This window comes from Ctenopharyngodon idella, chromosome 24 (genome assembly GCF_019924925.1).
Source record: "Ctenopharyngodon idella isolate HZGC_01 chromosome 24, HZGC01, whole genome shotgun sequence".
NCBI classification, from domain to species: Eukaryota; Metazoa; Chordata; class Actinopteri; order Cypriniformes; family Xenocyprididae; genus Ctenopharyngodon; species Ctenopharyngodon idella.
This window is the reverse complement of record NC_067243.1, coordinates 18,426,228-18,442,904: the sequence shown is the minus strand read 5'-3', so window position 1 is coordinate 18,442,904 and position 16,677 is coordinate 18,426,228. Positions and strand designations below refer to the sequence as shown.

The window sequence follows — 16,677 nt, the reverse complement described above, 5'->3', positions numbered from 1 at the left end:
AGAAAAAAAAAATATATATATACACATAAATAAGGAAATAAATGTATAAATAATTATTTATTTTAGTGTTTTTTGCTTTTCTATGTATATATATATATATATATATATATATATTTATTTGCTTTTTTACAATTCTTTGTATATTTTTTTTATGTATTTAATCATTTTTAATTTTGGCAGACTTGGGATTCCATACAGAGGAAGTATCAGGCACGTCAAAAAGTAAGTAACTTTAGTCATTTGTGGATTAGTTCTTACCTACTGGAGGTGCGAACGATTTCGAAAGTTTCAGTACGATTTGGTGAACTGGTTCGACCGATTCACTAAAAAGAACCGGTTCAAAAGAATGATTCGTTCTTAATGTGATCGTTCCGTGCCTAACAGAGTACGCACTCTTGACTGGACGGTGCAGACGAAATGTGTTCGTGTTATTCTGAGCGAATAGACCCTACAGGAAAATGTTCCTAAAACGGCGATATTTCTCTGTCGACATCAAAGCAATTGTGGCGTATCCTTGGTTTATTTATGGAGCGTTCTTTCAGTGCGTCTTTTGCTCTTTTAATCCTAGATTAACACTGAGACAAGGTAAGATAAAATACAAATTTGCCCTGTAATCAGACTAATTAAGTTACTATTTTTAAAGTAGCCAATATTTTATTCTGTTATAGCTAGAAATGCATGTATTGAATAGACTTTGTATTTAATACAATTGTTTTTTTAGTAGGCTATCAAATGATAATATCTAAATTGTGTTTGTGGGAGACATATTATATCTTACTACAGCATAACCTTACCTAGTTTTATTTGTTTCCTCAGATGATTGTCGACTGTTATACAACACGAACTATAGTCATACAGTTTTATTTCATCAAGAAGGATCAAAGAGTCTTTTGGTGGGAGGATTAAATAATGTTCTACATTTTGATGTGGACAGTGGTCAGATTCTGGAGGTAATTGCTGGTCATTAATATGTAAATGATATGTGAAATATATATGCGTTATGATGTGTTTAGCCTATATGATTTTGCCATTTTCTATTGATAATATTTATTTTAATTCTATTCAAAGTCATTTCAGAGTTGGATAAAAATCATAGTTGCATATCAATGAGAAATTCTTATTTTTAACCCTTCAGTTAAGACTGAAGTTAACTGAGACTTTTGGCAGATGTAATCAGTAACATTGAATTACATATTGTGGGTAGACAGTCAGAAATTAAAGCCTATGACGCACACTCTGAACCAGGCGCTCTGAATCGCGCTCGGGCTCAGTTCAAGGCAACCTTAGTGTGAGCACACCCTTAATCAAACAAAAGCAGTGAATGGGAATATATGTTCATGAAAGACTTATTTACATCAACAAGTCCAATATGTTGCTATGGTTACAATAAATTATTTAAATGTTGTGTTAGTGAGAAAACATTCATGTGATTGGTTGCTTTGTATGTGTTTTGTTAATTGTGTTGTCAGTCTTTTCTCTTGAATTGTCTCCAGTTATAGTTTGGCTAAAATAATTTTTACATACATTTTGAGAAGTTATCAGAATATTTTGTGACTGAGACAATAAAATAAAATACTATTTATTGAGATGCAAACTATATGATTTATACAGCTGAATTTTTATTTTTATTTTATTTATTTTTTTGTAGAACTTCACTCTGAATCCAAACTTACCAAGGTGTAGTGAGGTGAGTTTTAAATTTATTTTGAAGAAGAGAAAAAAAGAACAAGTGGATTTTTTCTTACTAATATTTCTCCATCTATAATACAGAGCTCATGTGAAAATGTAGTCACAGTAATTGAAAGATTTCAAGACTGTACATTTGTATGTGGGACGAATGGAGAAGAGCCAAAGTGTTGGAAACTGGTAAGAAATAATAATATTAGTAAAATAATATTAAGAACCGCATAATTTCTGTCCAATGTTGCCGTGTAGTTTTTCCAAAAGATGCCTCTCTCTCTCCTGCTTGCTTGCTCTCTCTCTCGCGCAAAATTTTCACCTCAGAGAACATGCGCAGCAAATCTTCGTCCAATCAAAGTGTGCCATTCTCAAAACAAATTAAAACACAGCAAACTGTTTTTATATAAGCGTGGACTCTCTGCAATTGTATGTCGGCTTTATTATAAAATTAAAATCCCTCGATTTATAAATTAGTAAATCGTGCGCACGATTTACAAATTGAGGGAACAAATTAGTAAATCGTCCGCATGATTCAGTAAATCATGCGCACAATTTAGTAAATCGAAGAAACGAAATAGTTAATCGTGCGCGCAATTTAGTAAATCGAGAGAACGAATCAGTAAGTCATGCGCACAATTTAGTAAATCGAAGGAACGAAATAGTAAATCGTGCACGCAATTTAGTAAATTGAGGGAACGAAATAGTAAATCGTGCGCATGATGTAGTAAATCGAAAGCGAATCAGTAAATCATGCGCATGATTTAGTAAATCGAAAGAATGAATCAGTAAATCATGCGCACGATTTAGTAAATCGAGGGAACGAATCAGTAAATCATGCGCACAATTTAGTAAATCGAAGGAACGAAATAGTAAATCATGCTCATGATGTAGTAAATCGAAAGAACGAATCAGTGAATCATGTGCACAATTTAGTAATTTGAAGGAACGAATCAGTAAATCGTGCGCACGATTTAGTAAATTGAAGGAATGAAATAGTAAATTGTGCGCACGATTTAGTAAATCGAGGGAATGAATGAGTAAATCTTGCGCACAATTTATAAATCGAGGGAACGAAATAGTAAATCGTGTGCACGATTTATTAAATCGAAGGAATGAAAGTAAATAGAATTAACAGAAAATTAATTTTTGATATAAACAATTCAATTTTCACTAGTTAAAATGATAATTCCTGATATCAGTTATTACTTGTTGATATAAAAAATTATATAAGCATTTGCAGAAATTCTTGACATCAAAACTTTAATTTTAACTAGTAAAAAAAATCAAAATTCTTAATATCTGAAATTGTATTTTCAATTTTAGATATCTTTAATTCATATCCCGCAAATAAATGTTAAAATGGCTTGCCATATCTCTGCTCTCTAATATTGTCTCCTTTTCAAAGTTTCCCAAAGAAAGCAATCGTTCCACTGAGGTTGTAGACGGGACAGGGATCTCGCCTCACACATGCACACAAAACTCGCTGTCCCTAATGGCAGGTACGTGGGGAGCACAAGCCGCTTAATGTTTTGATCTGCTTAGGCTTTGTGAATGAGCTGGAGGATTGCAGTTGCTTATCTAGCATAAAACCTAGGCTTTCACTGACTATTTTTTTAAGTGCTTGGACAGAGAGTGCTCCTTTTTTGCATAGTACATTATACCTCTGGTTTGTAATGCATATGGACAGATCCGAGAAAGGGTGTGTGAACTCTTTCATAATGAATGTTGGCACTTTATATGTTCAGATGGAGACCTCTATGCAGCAGCTCCTCTGTACAGTGATGGAACTCTGCTGCAGTTTCGAAGAAAAGCTGGAAATCGAATCAGCGTATGGATGCATGATCAGTGGGTCTCAGGTTGGTAGAATCACATTTTCACTAAAATTATTAGAAGCTTTTATCATTTTTAGACAAACACTTATTTTATGCATAATATAACTGTTTTTCTAATTGAGAACATCTCCAAATGTCCCCAAAGGAAGGTTATTTAAAATTTAATGAACTAATGAGACAAATGAGTCTAAGTAAACTCATAAACTCATTACATGCTATATAAAGAATGCACTTTAGTTAGACAGACTGGGCTGAAGCCTCAAAACTGCTGACTGAGTCCGCTGACAAGGCAGCACTCCCAAGCTATCAAATTACACTCTAGTCACTGTTTTTCACAAGAAACTAAAGTTGAGGTTCATTGAAATGAATAAAAATGTGAAATAGGTAGAGAAATAATTCATGAAATAATTCTGACTCCCTCACAGAACCCACATTTATCTCCATTTTTTTGGCCAAGCGCAAAAACGACTCCTTGAATGAGAAGATATACATCTTACTTCGTGAAAAAAACTCGGACACAAGCCCAGAAGCTGATCCTTGGATATCTAGAGTTGCCAGAGTGTGTAAGGTATGTTTCTCACTTAGATATGAAAGATGTGATGGTTCTTTGTGAGGCTTCCTACATGTACGCACCACGTCTGAGAGAACCATTATTGTGGAAAAGTGACCTTCAAAAGCAATTTTATCATCCTACACATTGAGGAAAGATGAATAGCCTTATCTTATAAAGGGATTTGCTTGTCAGGGATTGGTTACCATGAATTATTCCAGGGGTGGTGAAGAGAAGTCTTACATAGTCAGAAACTCACGCAGAGATTCACATTTAGATTGCAGCACTGAAAGCATCCCTGACATCCAACTCGACAATGCTCGCAATGCAGTCATCGCACTTCTTTCACACTTTTGTCAAGGACAACACCACTGCTATCAGCAGAGTTAGATGTAAGCATCTTCAGCAGAAAACAAGACTGCTGGATAGAGAAAATAGCCAGCAAGTTAAAGGGTTAGTTCACCCAAACGTTTATTTCTGTCATTAATTACTCACCCTCATGTTGTCCCAAACCAGTAAGTTCATCAAATTAAGATACTTTTGATGAAATCCGAGTGGTTTCTGATCCATAGAAAGCAATGTAATTACCACATTCAAGGTCCAGAAAAGTAGTAAAGACCGCGTTAAAATAGTCCGTGTGACTACAGTGGTTCAACCTTAATGTTATGAAGCAACGATAATACTTTTTGTGCGCAAAAACAAAACAAAAATAACATTATCCAACAATTTCTTCTCTTCCCTGTCATCCTCCTACGCTGTTTACATTGTAGACACAGTGCAGAGCTTCCACGTCAGAACGTCGAATCAGTATACGGTAATTACGTTGCTTTCTATGGGGTATCAGAAACATAGTCAGAAAGGTTCAAAGGTTCAAATTTAGATCGCAGCACTAAAAGCATCCCTGCCCTCCAGTGCAGTGCAGTCATCGTACTTCTTTCATGCTTTTGGCGAGGACAACACCACTGCTATCAGCAAAGTTAGGTGTAAGCATCTTCAGCAGAAAACAAGAAAATAGTCAGCAAGTTAAACCTGGATGATGCGACGGCAGCCATATTGCGCCAAAACGCCCACCACACACCAGCTTAATGGCGGAGAGGAGACAGAGTGATGAAGCCAATCAGTATATGGGGATGATTAGGAGGCCATGATTGACAGAGGCCAATGGGCAAATTTGATTTGATTTTTAACGACCACAGAGAGTCAGGACCTCGGTTTAACATCTCATCCGAAGGACGGTGCTTTTTGACAGCATAGTGTCCCCATCACTATACTGGGGCATTAGGACCCACACAGACCACATCGTGAGCGCCCCCTGCTGGCCTCACTAACACCTAGGAAGGAATTACTATGACTTCAATGAAAGAGTTTATTCTTCTGAAAGATTTGAGTCATTACTAGTGATGACTACTTTAGAATTAATTACACATTATGCATTATTCATGTTAATTATAAACCTGTATGTAATAGTTTTTAGTAGTTCCTCTGGGAGGTATAAATATAGTAGTTATGGATTCGCTAATAGTGAGCTACCACATTCGACTGTGAATTACTTACTAATTCGTTAATCAGAGTTTCTTCTTAGTTAATAGTAGTTACTAGAGTGTTTATATTGTGTTACTCATTGTAGTTATTTATTAAAGGATTAGTTCACTTTTAAATAAAAATTTCCTGATAATTTACTCTCCCCCATGTCATCCAAGATGTCCATGTCCTTCTTTCTTCAGTCGAAAAGAAATTAAGGTTTTTGATGAAAACATTCCAGGATTATTCTCCTTATAGTGAACTTCAATTGGCCCCAAACGGTTGAAGGTCAAAATTACAGTTTCAGTGCAGGGCCTTAAACGATACCAGACAAGGAATAAGGTTCTTATCTAGCGAAACGGTCATTTTCTAAAAAAAATCAACTAATCAACTAGCGCCACGTTCGTTCCATAAGTTGAATAGGGAAGGTGTAGGACATACAGCGTAAGCTTTTTGAAGAATACGGAAGGCGGTCTGGTGGAAGCACTTGCGAGGCGATAATTTGTGTTTATAAAGCATATACATTTTTTTTTTTTTTTAAGAAAATGACCAAGCGTTTCGCTAGATAAGACCCTTAATTCCTCATCTGGTATCATTTAAAGCCCTTTGAAGCTGCACTGAAACTGTATTTTTTACCTTCAACCGTTTGAGGTCTATTTAAGTCCACAATAAGGAGAATAATCCTGGAATGTTTTCATCAAAAACCTTTATTTCTTTTCAACTGAAGAAAGAAGGACATGGACATCTTGGATGACATGGGGGTGAGTAAATTATCATTTGAAAGTGGACTATTCCTTTAATGATGGAACAGTATTCTAAAGTGTTACCGAGAACATTATTAAAGACTGAACTTTGAATGAACATTCTATTAATGGTACTGGAAGAACATTTGTTCATAACTTTGAAAGAACCTTGCCAGAACATTAGGCAAGAATCTGAGAATATTCCCTGTTAGCTGGGTGTGTTATGTGTAAAAACTTTTAAGAAATGAAGAAACCTTCCAGGGCATGTGTATTATTATCTGGGTTATAGTTATCTGGGCTTGGAATCAGCTGAATATTTTCCACCTATGAAAACATGAATCACTCATAGGTTGATGAGGGCGGTCCCAAGCAGTTACTCCAGAACATATGGACCTCCTTCCTGAAGGCACGACTTGTGTGTGGGATTCCTAGCGAGTCATTGTACTTCAACCGTCTTCAGGATGTTTTCGTCCAGCATGCTGAGGACTGGACGGACTCACGAGTGTATGCGCTCTTCTCCAGCAGCTGGTAAACACTGCATTATCTTCTGATATTTCCATGTTACTTCTTGTTCAGAATGTTCCTCTTTGGAAACAAAGGTTTCGGTTTTGAGGTGACCATATCAATATTATCTTTATCAATGGAGAGTTTATTTTTCTGAATACTTCTCACAATGAAGATGAAAAAATGTAGTTGTACTTTTTCCATCCTTACCCATAGTCAAAAAACTGAGTCAGCACACAATCTGTAAAGTGATCACTACAAACACAATAAGTAATCTGACCCATGTTTATTCATTTTATCAGTCATTGTTCCAAGCAGAAGGCTGACCTTAGAGGGAAAAAATGAGATTCCTGGAAATTGTTTTTTAAATAACGGCCTTGAGGCCCATTCACACCAAGAACGATAATTTAAAGTCCATGTAAAGTCATTTTAAAGTATGTGTTCTGAGTTTGTCACACCGCAGTAATCTAGAAAAAATGAGCAGTATGCTTTGCTCTCAAACGCTGGGGGCGTGTCGGATGTCGGCGCTGAAACCACACCCACTTGCGAGAGCTGCCGTCTCTCAACTGACTTGTCTAATGAGTCAAACATACTGATGCATATAAACAAAAGAATCACGTTTGAGGGTTGCAAAGTTACTGTGGACTACCTACTAATTATAACATAAGCACACACGGCAACTTAAACTCATTGGTGGGAAGGTACTGCCGACTGTTGGAGGATGAAGGCCCTGTCCGGCCCCATATCATCTGATGAACTCCGTGGGACAGGAGGATGAAGGCCGAGGCAGGAGATAGTATGTTCAGCCCCATTCACCAATAACAGCGGATTATCAGTGAATCCCAGCTGTCTGATGAAAGTTTGTAAAACTATCCAGTGTAGAACGATCACTTTAGAGACAAAATTAATCCACACCTTCTTCATATCATCGTTTTAGGATATTTAAATAAGGAGACCGGGCTGTATTGTATATTATAACAAACCAGGTAATATGCATTTGCGTGACGAAGGCATTACTAGCTAAATGTGCAAAGGGCTGTATAACTAACTGTGCGTTCACACCGCCGCCGGCGAGAGCGTCAAAGTTACCCTAACCCTAACGGTAATGACACTCGAGATTGAGCGGGTGAACTGCTGTAGCGTTAGGGGCGGCGCCATGCTCGGGGACTCCAGTGTGTCATCCAACCCCCGTTTTAGCTCCACCCAAAAAATCCTGAACAGAGAATTGGTGAAAAACTGTTTAACGCTCTAACTTCACAATTCAGCACTACATAATTCACAGTCTTTGTAATGTGTTTCAGCAATACATTTGTAACATTTATAACGTTTAGAAACAATTCTCAGAATTGACTTTACAGGGACTTTACAGATTATTTAATTATTTAACCATTAGGATATACACCGATCAGGCATAACATTATGACCACCTTCCTAATATTGTGTTGGTCTCCATTTTGCTGCCAAAACAGCCCTGACCCATCGAGGCATGGACTCCACAAGACCCCTGAAGATGTGCTGTTGTATCTGGCACCAAGATGTTAGCAGCAGATCCTTTAAGTCCTGTAAGTAGCGAGGTGGGGCCTCCATGGATCGGACTTGTTTGTTCAGCACATCCCACAGATGCTCGATTGGATTGAGATCTGAAGAATTTGGAGGCCAAGTCAACACATCAAACTCATTGTTGTGCTCCTCAAACCATTCCTGAACATTTTTTTCTTTGTGGCAGGGTGCATTATCCTGCTGAAAGAGGTCACAGCCACCAGGGAATACCGTTTCCATGAAAGGGTGTACATGGTCTGCACCACTGTTCCTTCCTTGGACCACTTTTGATAGATACTGACCACTGCAGACCGGGAACACCCCACAAGAGCTGCAGTTCTGGAGATGCTCTGACCCAGTCGTCTAGCCATCACAATTTGGCCCTTGTCAAACTCGCTCAAATCCTTACGCTTTCCCATTTTTCCTGCTTCTAAAACATCAACTTTGAGGACAAAATGTTCACTTGGTGAACACGCACTAACAGGTGTTGTGATGAAGAGATAATCAATGTTATTAACATCACCTGCCATTCGTCATAATGTTATGCCTGATCGGTGTATATTAGCATCCACACTAACGGACGATAAAGCTTTGTTTATTCTACAGGCTCACCTGCAGTTTTGTCATCTGCCACTTTAAATGCTCAAGCTCTTTAAAACAGGATGGATTCTGATTGGCTGTCAGTGCTTTTATTGTTTATCAGCTGGAAATAAACATTCTGAAAGTGATTCCAACGACATCGTCTCTCTGCGCCTTTATCATTATAGTTGTGATGTGGACTCTGGTATTCTTTTACATTTCTGAATGATTCTTAGAACTATATCCTTATCGTTTTAGTTATTGTCCTTGGTGTGAACAGCCAAAACAAGGCAAAATAGCTCGGCCTACTCCCATGAAGCACTGACGACTGTACTAAACCTAAAAATACCATAATATATTTGTGGAAATTTAGAAAACAAGCTACGTTTACATATTTTTTTCTCTGAAAAACAATACTACAGCCAGTTATTCTACTTTGAAATGTGGTTGCCAGTTGGTGGAAAACACAGCGTATTGCTGCCATTAAACGAACGAACTGGGTCAGAGATTGCAGATTCTACCAGAACTTAAAAGTCACCTACTTTAATTTATTTGCATATATATGTGCGTTAACACTCTGTTCTTTTAATGTTCCCATAGGAACTCTACTGCTGTCTGCATATATTCCTTGAAGGATCTTGATGATGTTTTTGAGAGTTCTTCCTACAAAGGTTATACTGGGGCCATTCCCAACCCAAGACCAGGAACGGTGAGCAATTCCAGAGTAATCTGAATAAACATCCTGTTTTTTTTATTATATATTTAGTTTGTTTGGGTAGAAAAACTCAATGTTCTGTTTGTTTGACCTCGTTTGGTTTTGCATTACGCTGCATTACAACACATACCGCTTAATCACTGTGGTAAAATATTGTGTAGGGAAAGTTTTCTGGTATCCACAAACCCTACCACAAGACTATGTCATGAATGTTCATGCAATATTCCACATATTGTTTACAGATTTGCTAGTCTTGAATAGCTCCATTGGTATTGTGGTACCATTTCTAAGATGACAATGTGAAGTCTGGAAAATTCCAGGTGGCAGCAGGGAGGTGCTAGGGGGTTTGTGGAGAAATAATCATTCAAATAAATAATTAAATGATAATACAAATTTAAATCACTCTTTTTTAGTAATAATAAAATAATAGTAATAATAAATAAAATTAATTAATAAATGTGTAAATATATTAGCATTTACCAAATATTTTTTTATAATATTGTGCTTAGAGGGTCCATCGCAGTGAGATCATCATATGTTTTAATTAAAAACTGTACTGAGTAGCCTTTTGATTCACTGCAAAATTTGATTCAATACACATTTTCCTAAGTTGTTTTTTTATTTATTTACGTATATTTTTATGACCAACAACTTCCTTTATCATTTTACTCTTGACCGAAAGGTGAATTGTTCAGGGTTATAATCATTCTACCCATTGTTGGTGAATCAAGGCTATTGTTTCCTCACAATAGCTATTTTAAATTTCCACTTATAGTTCAGGAAATACACAGCCATTTTTGCCTTGGCCTTTGTCTTGGTTACAATGGGATGGTTTTAACCTCAGACCTCAAACAATGCGAACTGAAATGACATTATGAAATGACATCTTTTCCAGTGTGTGGAAAACAGCAACTCCATTCCACATTCTACCCTGCAAATTATTAAAGACTATCCAGAGATGAAGGACTGGATTCATCCCATTCAACGAGAAACGCCTTTCTTCACAAGTAATAAGAACTTTACCAAGATAGCTGTTGACCGAGTCCAAGCTTCAAATGAAAACATGCACAATGTGCTGCTGCTTGCAACAGGTACATGTGGTATATTTGTCAAAGAACTCTGTATATTAATGTTTGCTTTTTGACTTCCTTCATACCAGAGAAAGTAACAATACACTTGGTATGAAAAGTGCTTCCCTCATTACCGGCTTTTGTCTTGTTCTTACCCTCATGTTTTTAAAAGCCTTTTCTTCCTGCTTAATGGGTTCATATTATGCAATTTTATCTTTTTTGTTTTTTTTATCCCTGAAATCTGCTTATGACACAGTCATAGTCAAAGTCTTTGCACGAAATGTTTGATATCCTCTGTCTGGATGGAATCATAGTCTTAAAGCTTAAAAATCAGGGTTTGTGCAAATCATACACTACGTGATTTTCTTCAAAATCCGTCAACTGTTGACTGCCCAAAACCTGCAGACTTGACTCTGATTTTCAGCAACTAGCGCAGACTTCTCCAAACTGCAAATCTGGGAAATAACCCATGCAAAAATCATGCAGTGTATTCCAGCCTTAATAAGTTTCCATTATATGCACTTAGTACTTTCAATTTTAAATTACTATTGAACATGCTTACAACAAATGTTCTCACTAGTTCTTTCAGTTCTGTCTTGTCTTTGTTCTTCTTAGATGATGGAGTGATCCTCAAGATCCTGGAGGACGGGTCCAAAGCTTTTATCATCTCTGAAACGCACCTGTGCAATGGCTCCGCACCCATACATTCAATGAAACTTGACTCTGAGAAGGTAATCAAGCAGCCTTGTGAATAACTGAACACTTTGTAAGCAAAAATAACACCCATTTTGACTCTTCAGAATGTGTCTGCAGTTTGTTTCACGTTCACTGCTGTTGTTTTTGTGTGCAGAGGAAGCTGTTCGTAGGATATCCTGGTCAGTTGTCTGTGTTAGACCTGCAGAGATGTCGAGACTACAATGCTTCCTGTGAGGAATGTGTTCTTTCCCGTGATCCCTACTGCGCTTGGACTGAACGAGGCTGCACGTCTCAAACTAAGTATGCTTTTATTAAGAATGCAAAAGTCAAAGGGTTAGTTCACCCAAAAATGAAAATAATGTCATTTATTACTCACCCTCATGCCGTTCCACACCCGTAAGACCTTCATTCATCTTCGGAACACAAATCAAGATATTTTTGTTGAAATCCGATGGCTCAGTGAGGCCTCGATAGCCAGCAATGACATTTCCTCTCTCAAGATCCATTAATGTACTAAAAACATATTTAAGTAAGTTCATGTGAGTACAGTGGTTCAATATTAATATTATAAAGCAACAAGAATATTTTTGGTGCGCCAAAAAAAACGAAATAACGACTTATATAGTGATGGCCGATTTCAAAACACTGCTTCATGAAGCTTCGGACCGTTATGAATCTTTTGCAGGCCTCACCGAGCCATTGGATTTCAACAAAAATATCTTACTTTGCGTTCCGAAGGCGAACAAAGGTCTTACGGGTGTGGAACGGCATGAGGGTGAGTAATAAATTACATTATTTTCATTTTTGGGTGAACTAACCCTTTAAGGAAATATTCCATTTTATCATTTTTATCAAAAGAGCAAATGTTTCGGTCACATGTGAGCTTTGTCAATGCCAAACTTGGTCACGTGACCAAAACGTTTGCTATTTTTTTCAGTAGTTTTGTTTTTATCTCGTATTTGATGACTTGTTCTTTGGTAGAGTGCGAACTCTCTTGAAGTGTTTCACTATTTGGATTTTTTTGTCTACGCACCTCAATTGGACTTGTTTGAAGGCGCTGTGAGTTCCTGACACTCTTCAATTAACTATCATGAATGGCATCTCAACTATCACTGCGGTAGAATGTGTCAGCGTGGACGCGTTTCGTCCATTTTTTTTTAAGTCCAGCTGGTGTAATGGCCCAGAAAACTCTGAACATTCTATTAACGTTGGTTCATAACTTTGGAAGAACCTTGCTACAATGATAGCTAAATTTCTGAGAAGGTTTTCTGTTAGCTGGGTTAGAAACTCCATAGCAACACCCTGGCAACCTGCTACAACACCCTACCCAATAATTTTCTGTTCGAATTTTGTTTCAGAGGAGGAATACAAAACATTGCTAATGGACTGACTAACGTATGTAACCAAAAATCAGGTATGTTATAAGAATAATCTCATAATTGTTTTATGTACAATTTTTACACAATATTTTAAGACAGCAGGCAAAACCATCTTCCTAACTCGTGTATCTTTAACAAATTCTTTTAGTGGGAAGATTCAGACGTGATGTACAACAATCATCGACAGCTCCATTAAAGAATCGTCACGATGTGCCCACTGATGTTCCCTTTTATCTCTCTTGTCCTGTCGATTCCCATCATGCCACTTATAGATGGGAACATGGGGACAAGAGAAGCCCATGCCAGCAGACTCAATCAGAATGCCTCCTCCTCATCCCATCAATGATGGATGACATGTATGGCAATTACAAATGTATTTCCCATGAACGTGATTACACCAAAACTGTGAATGAATACAACCTTTTTCGTAAGCGTGCTTTTAATGATGCTGTCAAGCTCAGAGCACTGGACTGGTTAATGGCCGCATTTGTCACTAGTGCCTTCTATCTGTGCTCGCTTTAAGGTCAAGGTAGTTATATAAATGTCATTACTTCCATCCTCTAGCATTTCTGATGACCTGCAAGCTGATTAAAACCATCAGCAACACGTTAGCCAGGTGCCAGTGGTTGTAGGATGTAGACTATGGCCTTATCAAGTGAGGTTTATAGGGAAGTAAACACTGAAGTAGAAGTAAGTGTCCGGCCTAGCAGACAATTACACACTTGCCATCTGTTGAGTGCCTGTTCAGTGTATACGGTGGGGTCCAAAGTCTGACACCGCAATGAAAATTTTGGCTTTTGTATTCGGAACCTGGATATACTCCGACAGTTTTAGGATTTAGAAAAAGTAAAATGAAGAAATATTTCAGCCTTTCAGATGCAAAATTTATGGGAGGAGAGTATTTAAATGAATCATGCAAGGTGATTTAGTAAGATTTGCGCCCGTCAGTTTACTGGTGTATGCGCCATTATTTACCGCAAAAAAAAGCCTGTCTTAAACCAGACGATAACCGGCAGATTGCGTTGGTCTTTATTGAAATGATCCGGCTGCGGAAATGTTAGTATTTGAAAAACAGTAGACCTGGATGACCTACTACTTCCGGCGAGATTCGATGGACATCTCATGAGGCCACGGAAGAGGATTTATGAATGGGAATAAATGACACAACTGCTGCTGGTAGGTCACGTGACAGTAACAACACGGCAAATGCATTACATCTAAATTTCATTAATTCTAGCCATATTCATACTATATACAACATACTTTTTAACAATTGCAAAGTAAATTCAAATGTAGTACCTACTAAGTAAGCGATTTTGGACACTGTGAGTGAATCATTGAATTATTCACTCAACTGTTTATTCAAAAACGCTGATTAATTCAGGAATGAAACAGCTACTGTATGTTGCTCTGAACTATTTTCGTTGGTGGAGGAAAAAACTTTTTTATCGGACTGTTGTATAAAAGCAATTTTGCACTCGCAGTTGTGCTGTTTTTCCAAATATCAGCAGGGCTGCGATTCAACAACAGCACTTTTGGATCCCACTGTATGAAACAAAAGCACTTTAAATTGCTCTTAATTGTGCACTAAGCATCTTAATGTAATGTAACTGGTTCAACACTACTTTCAAGGACCGTAGCGTGTCTGTCACTTACAGTATGTTATGTAATGAGAGCCACACCAGAGATACTATTCTAGACGTCACATCAGAGAAAGGCAGTCATATTTTTCACAGTTGTTTAGGGTGTGTCTGTTTACTGAGAAACTACAACTTCCTCTCATTAGTGGATTCGTTTATAAGATTGTGGCTCCTTATTTATTACATCTGGCGATCGTGTTTCCACTTACCAACTTTCATAATACATGCTTCTTTGTCATTTGTATTGTTTCAAGCACTTGGGTTTCAAAATGTGTAGAGCTAGTTATCCGTAAGTTTGATTTATAATGATAAGCAGGACGTTTGGGTGTAATTGTATCAATACAATTGTTCAGGAAGTCTGAGAAATGAACTGTAATAGGGTTAAAGAATGTTGGGTGTGGTGGGCAACCCAAGGTTACTACTGGACAGTGCTTTTGGCTGCTGCTTGTTGCGCTGCTTCAAGCAGTGCTGTTGTTGTTTAATGAAATCAGTTGGAGAAGTTTCTAGATGTGGGATAAAATAAATATGCAATGGATCACTTACAGTCAGCTTCAGGGCCATGAAATATGTAGTAAATATATTTTCTAGAATAATTCTCTAGAACAAGATTATTCACTTTATATTTTTACCTAGAAAAAAATTTAACTAATATATATATATATATATATATATATATATATATATAATATACACCTTATATTTTTAACTAAAAGCATTAACTAAAAACAGATTTGTGAATGTAGAACCATGACTGTCGTAAAAATGAAGGGAAATTTATGTATATTCTTTAACATGTTTTAACATACTCAAATGTGAGTTTGACATTTAATGATTGGCTTTATTGTTTTCGATGTCATTAACGATCATGAAGATAGTGCTTGCATGCAATGATTTACAAAAAAAGGAAACAGTGTTCTCTTTAATTTTTAATGGCTTAACACATTAATTATTGAGAGGGACTTCAATGTGAGTCACAGATGTGAACCGGCTTCTCTAATTCTAGAGTATTTCAATGTTCAGGCTAATTACAATTTATCATATTATACTAGGGACACTGTGTTTCTTTATTATTGTAAGTTGATAGCAAGCTTATAAATTTGTTGCATATTGTTTTATTTTATGATTAATATTTTAATTATTGCACTTTCTGAAACATTCCCACCTAGAGATCCCTTCCTGTATGTGAATTTTAAGCCTTTAGATAACCTTTAGATGCTCTGTTTTGTTGTACTTTGTATTTATTTTATGCATTATTTATACATTTCCTTTAAGTATGTCCATTATATTTAATTATAAATATATTTTTTAGCACTTGAAATCTCTGTGGTCTATATGAACAAACTCACATAAGCACATTTGGTACACACCTAACCTTCATGGTTAAGTCAGGATCTCTAATGTGCTTTGAATAAACACTGGTAACAATACAAACAGTGATAGAAAAAAAAAATATTACCAATTTTTTTTTTTTTTTTTTTTTTTTTTACCTTTTTACCAATAATTCCCTCAGTAAATGTTCTGAAACAGAGTTTAGGAACAGAAAGGCACTGGGAGTTTTAGTTTTAAAATAAAAACAAATACTAGGAAGAGGACTATTTCATAATTTCAAACTAATTATAATGTAAACCATCTGGTCTCTCACTGGCTTTGGAACACCTGTGCCAGCTGGAGCAAGACTCATACAAAGCAGGTCTTTGAAGTCGTGCAGACCACGATATTCAAAAAACATCTTAAGGCTAAGCAGATCCTAGTCTCATATAGCCAGACCTTCAGACTGACAACAGAAGGTCTGGACTTTATCACAGCTTTCATTGGCAAAGGACCACCCAAGAGGACATTTGACTGACATGTAACGCAACCAATCACAGTTCGTTTTGTTCCGCATCATGTTTAGGGGCGTGAAAATGTAAAGTCGATGTCCCTATAAAACTGGCGTACATCTAATAAATTATTCAAGAACATTGTGCAATGGCTTTCTTCTTCCACAAAGGGGTTTGGTGTCACGGCATTTGTTTCCAGGTTGACGACTTCGAAACTCCTGAAGTGTTTCTAGATAATTGTGCCAATTGTGCATCAACGTTCAGCCAACGGTCCTTGGGCATGACGTCTGAGGCTGAGACTAAGTAGCACCTAACTTGCCCATTTAGGAGAAACTCTTAGTCCTAAAATTAGGACTCCTAAATTTTAGGTCTAAGAGTATTTCACAAAGCATTTTAGAGCTAAAACTAG

The 16,677-nt window shown here is 37.0% G+C and overlaps 1 protein-coding gene across 1 annotated transcript; it reads left to right on the top strand.

Annotated features, from left to right (window-relative positions):
- The first annotated feature begins 298 nt into the window (after positions 1–298).
- Positions 299–16,412, top strand: sema7a (semaphorin 7A). The gene is made up of 14 exons (XM_051883416.1): positions 299–585; positions 817–950; positions 1,649–1,687; positions 1,771–1,866; positions 3,086–3,179; positions 3,426–3,536; positions 3,938–4,080; positions 6,676–6,854; positions 9,549–9,657; positions 10,559–10,754; positions 11,349–11,464; positions 11,584–11,729; positions 12,788–12,843; positions 12,957–16,412. The coding sequence occupies exons 1-14, from the start codon at positions 459–461 to the stop codon at positions 13,328–13,330; spliced, it is 1,920 nt and encodes a 639-aa protein (XP_051739376.1). The 5' UTR covers positions 299–458; the 3' UTR covers positions 13,331–16,412.
- Positions 16,413–16,677: the final 265 nt, after the last annotated feature.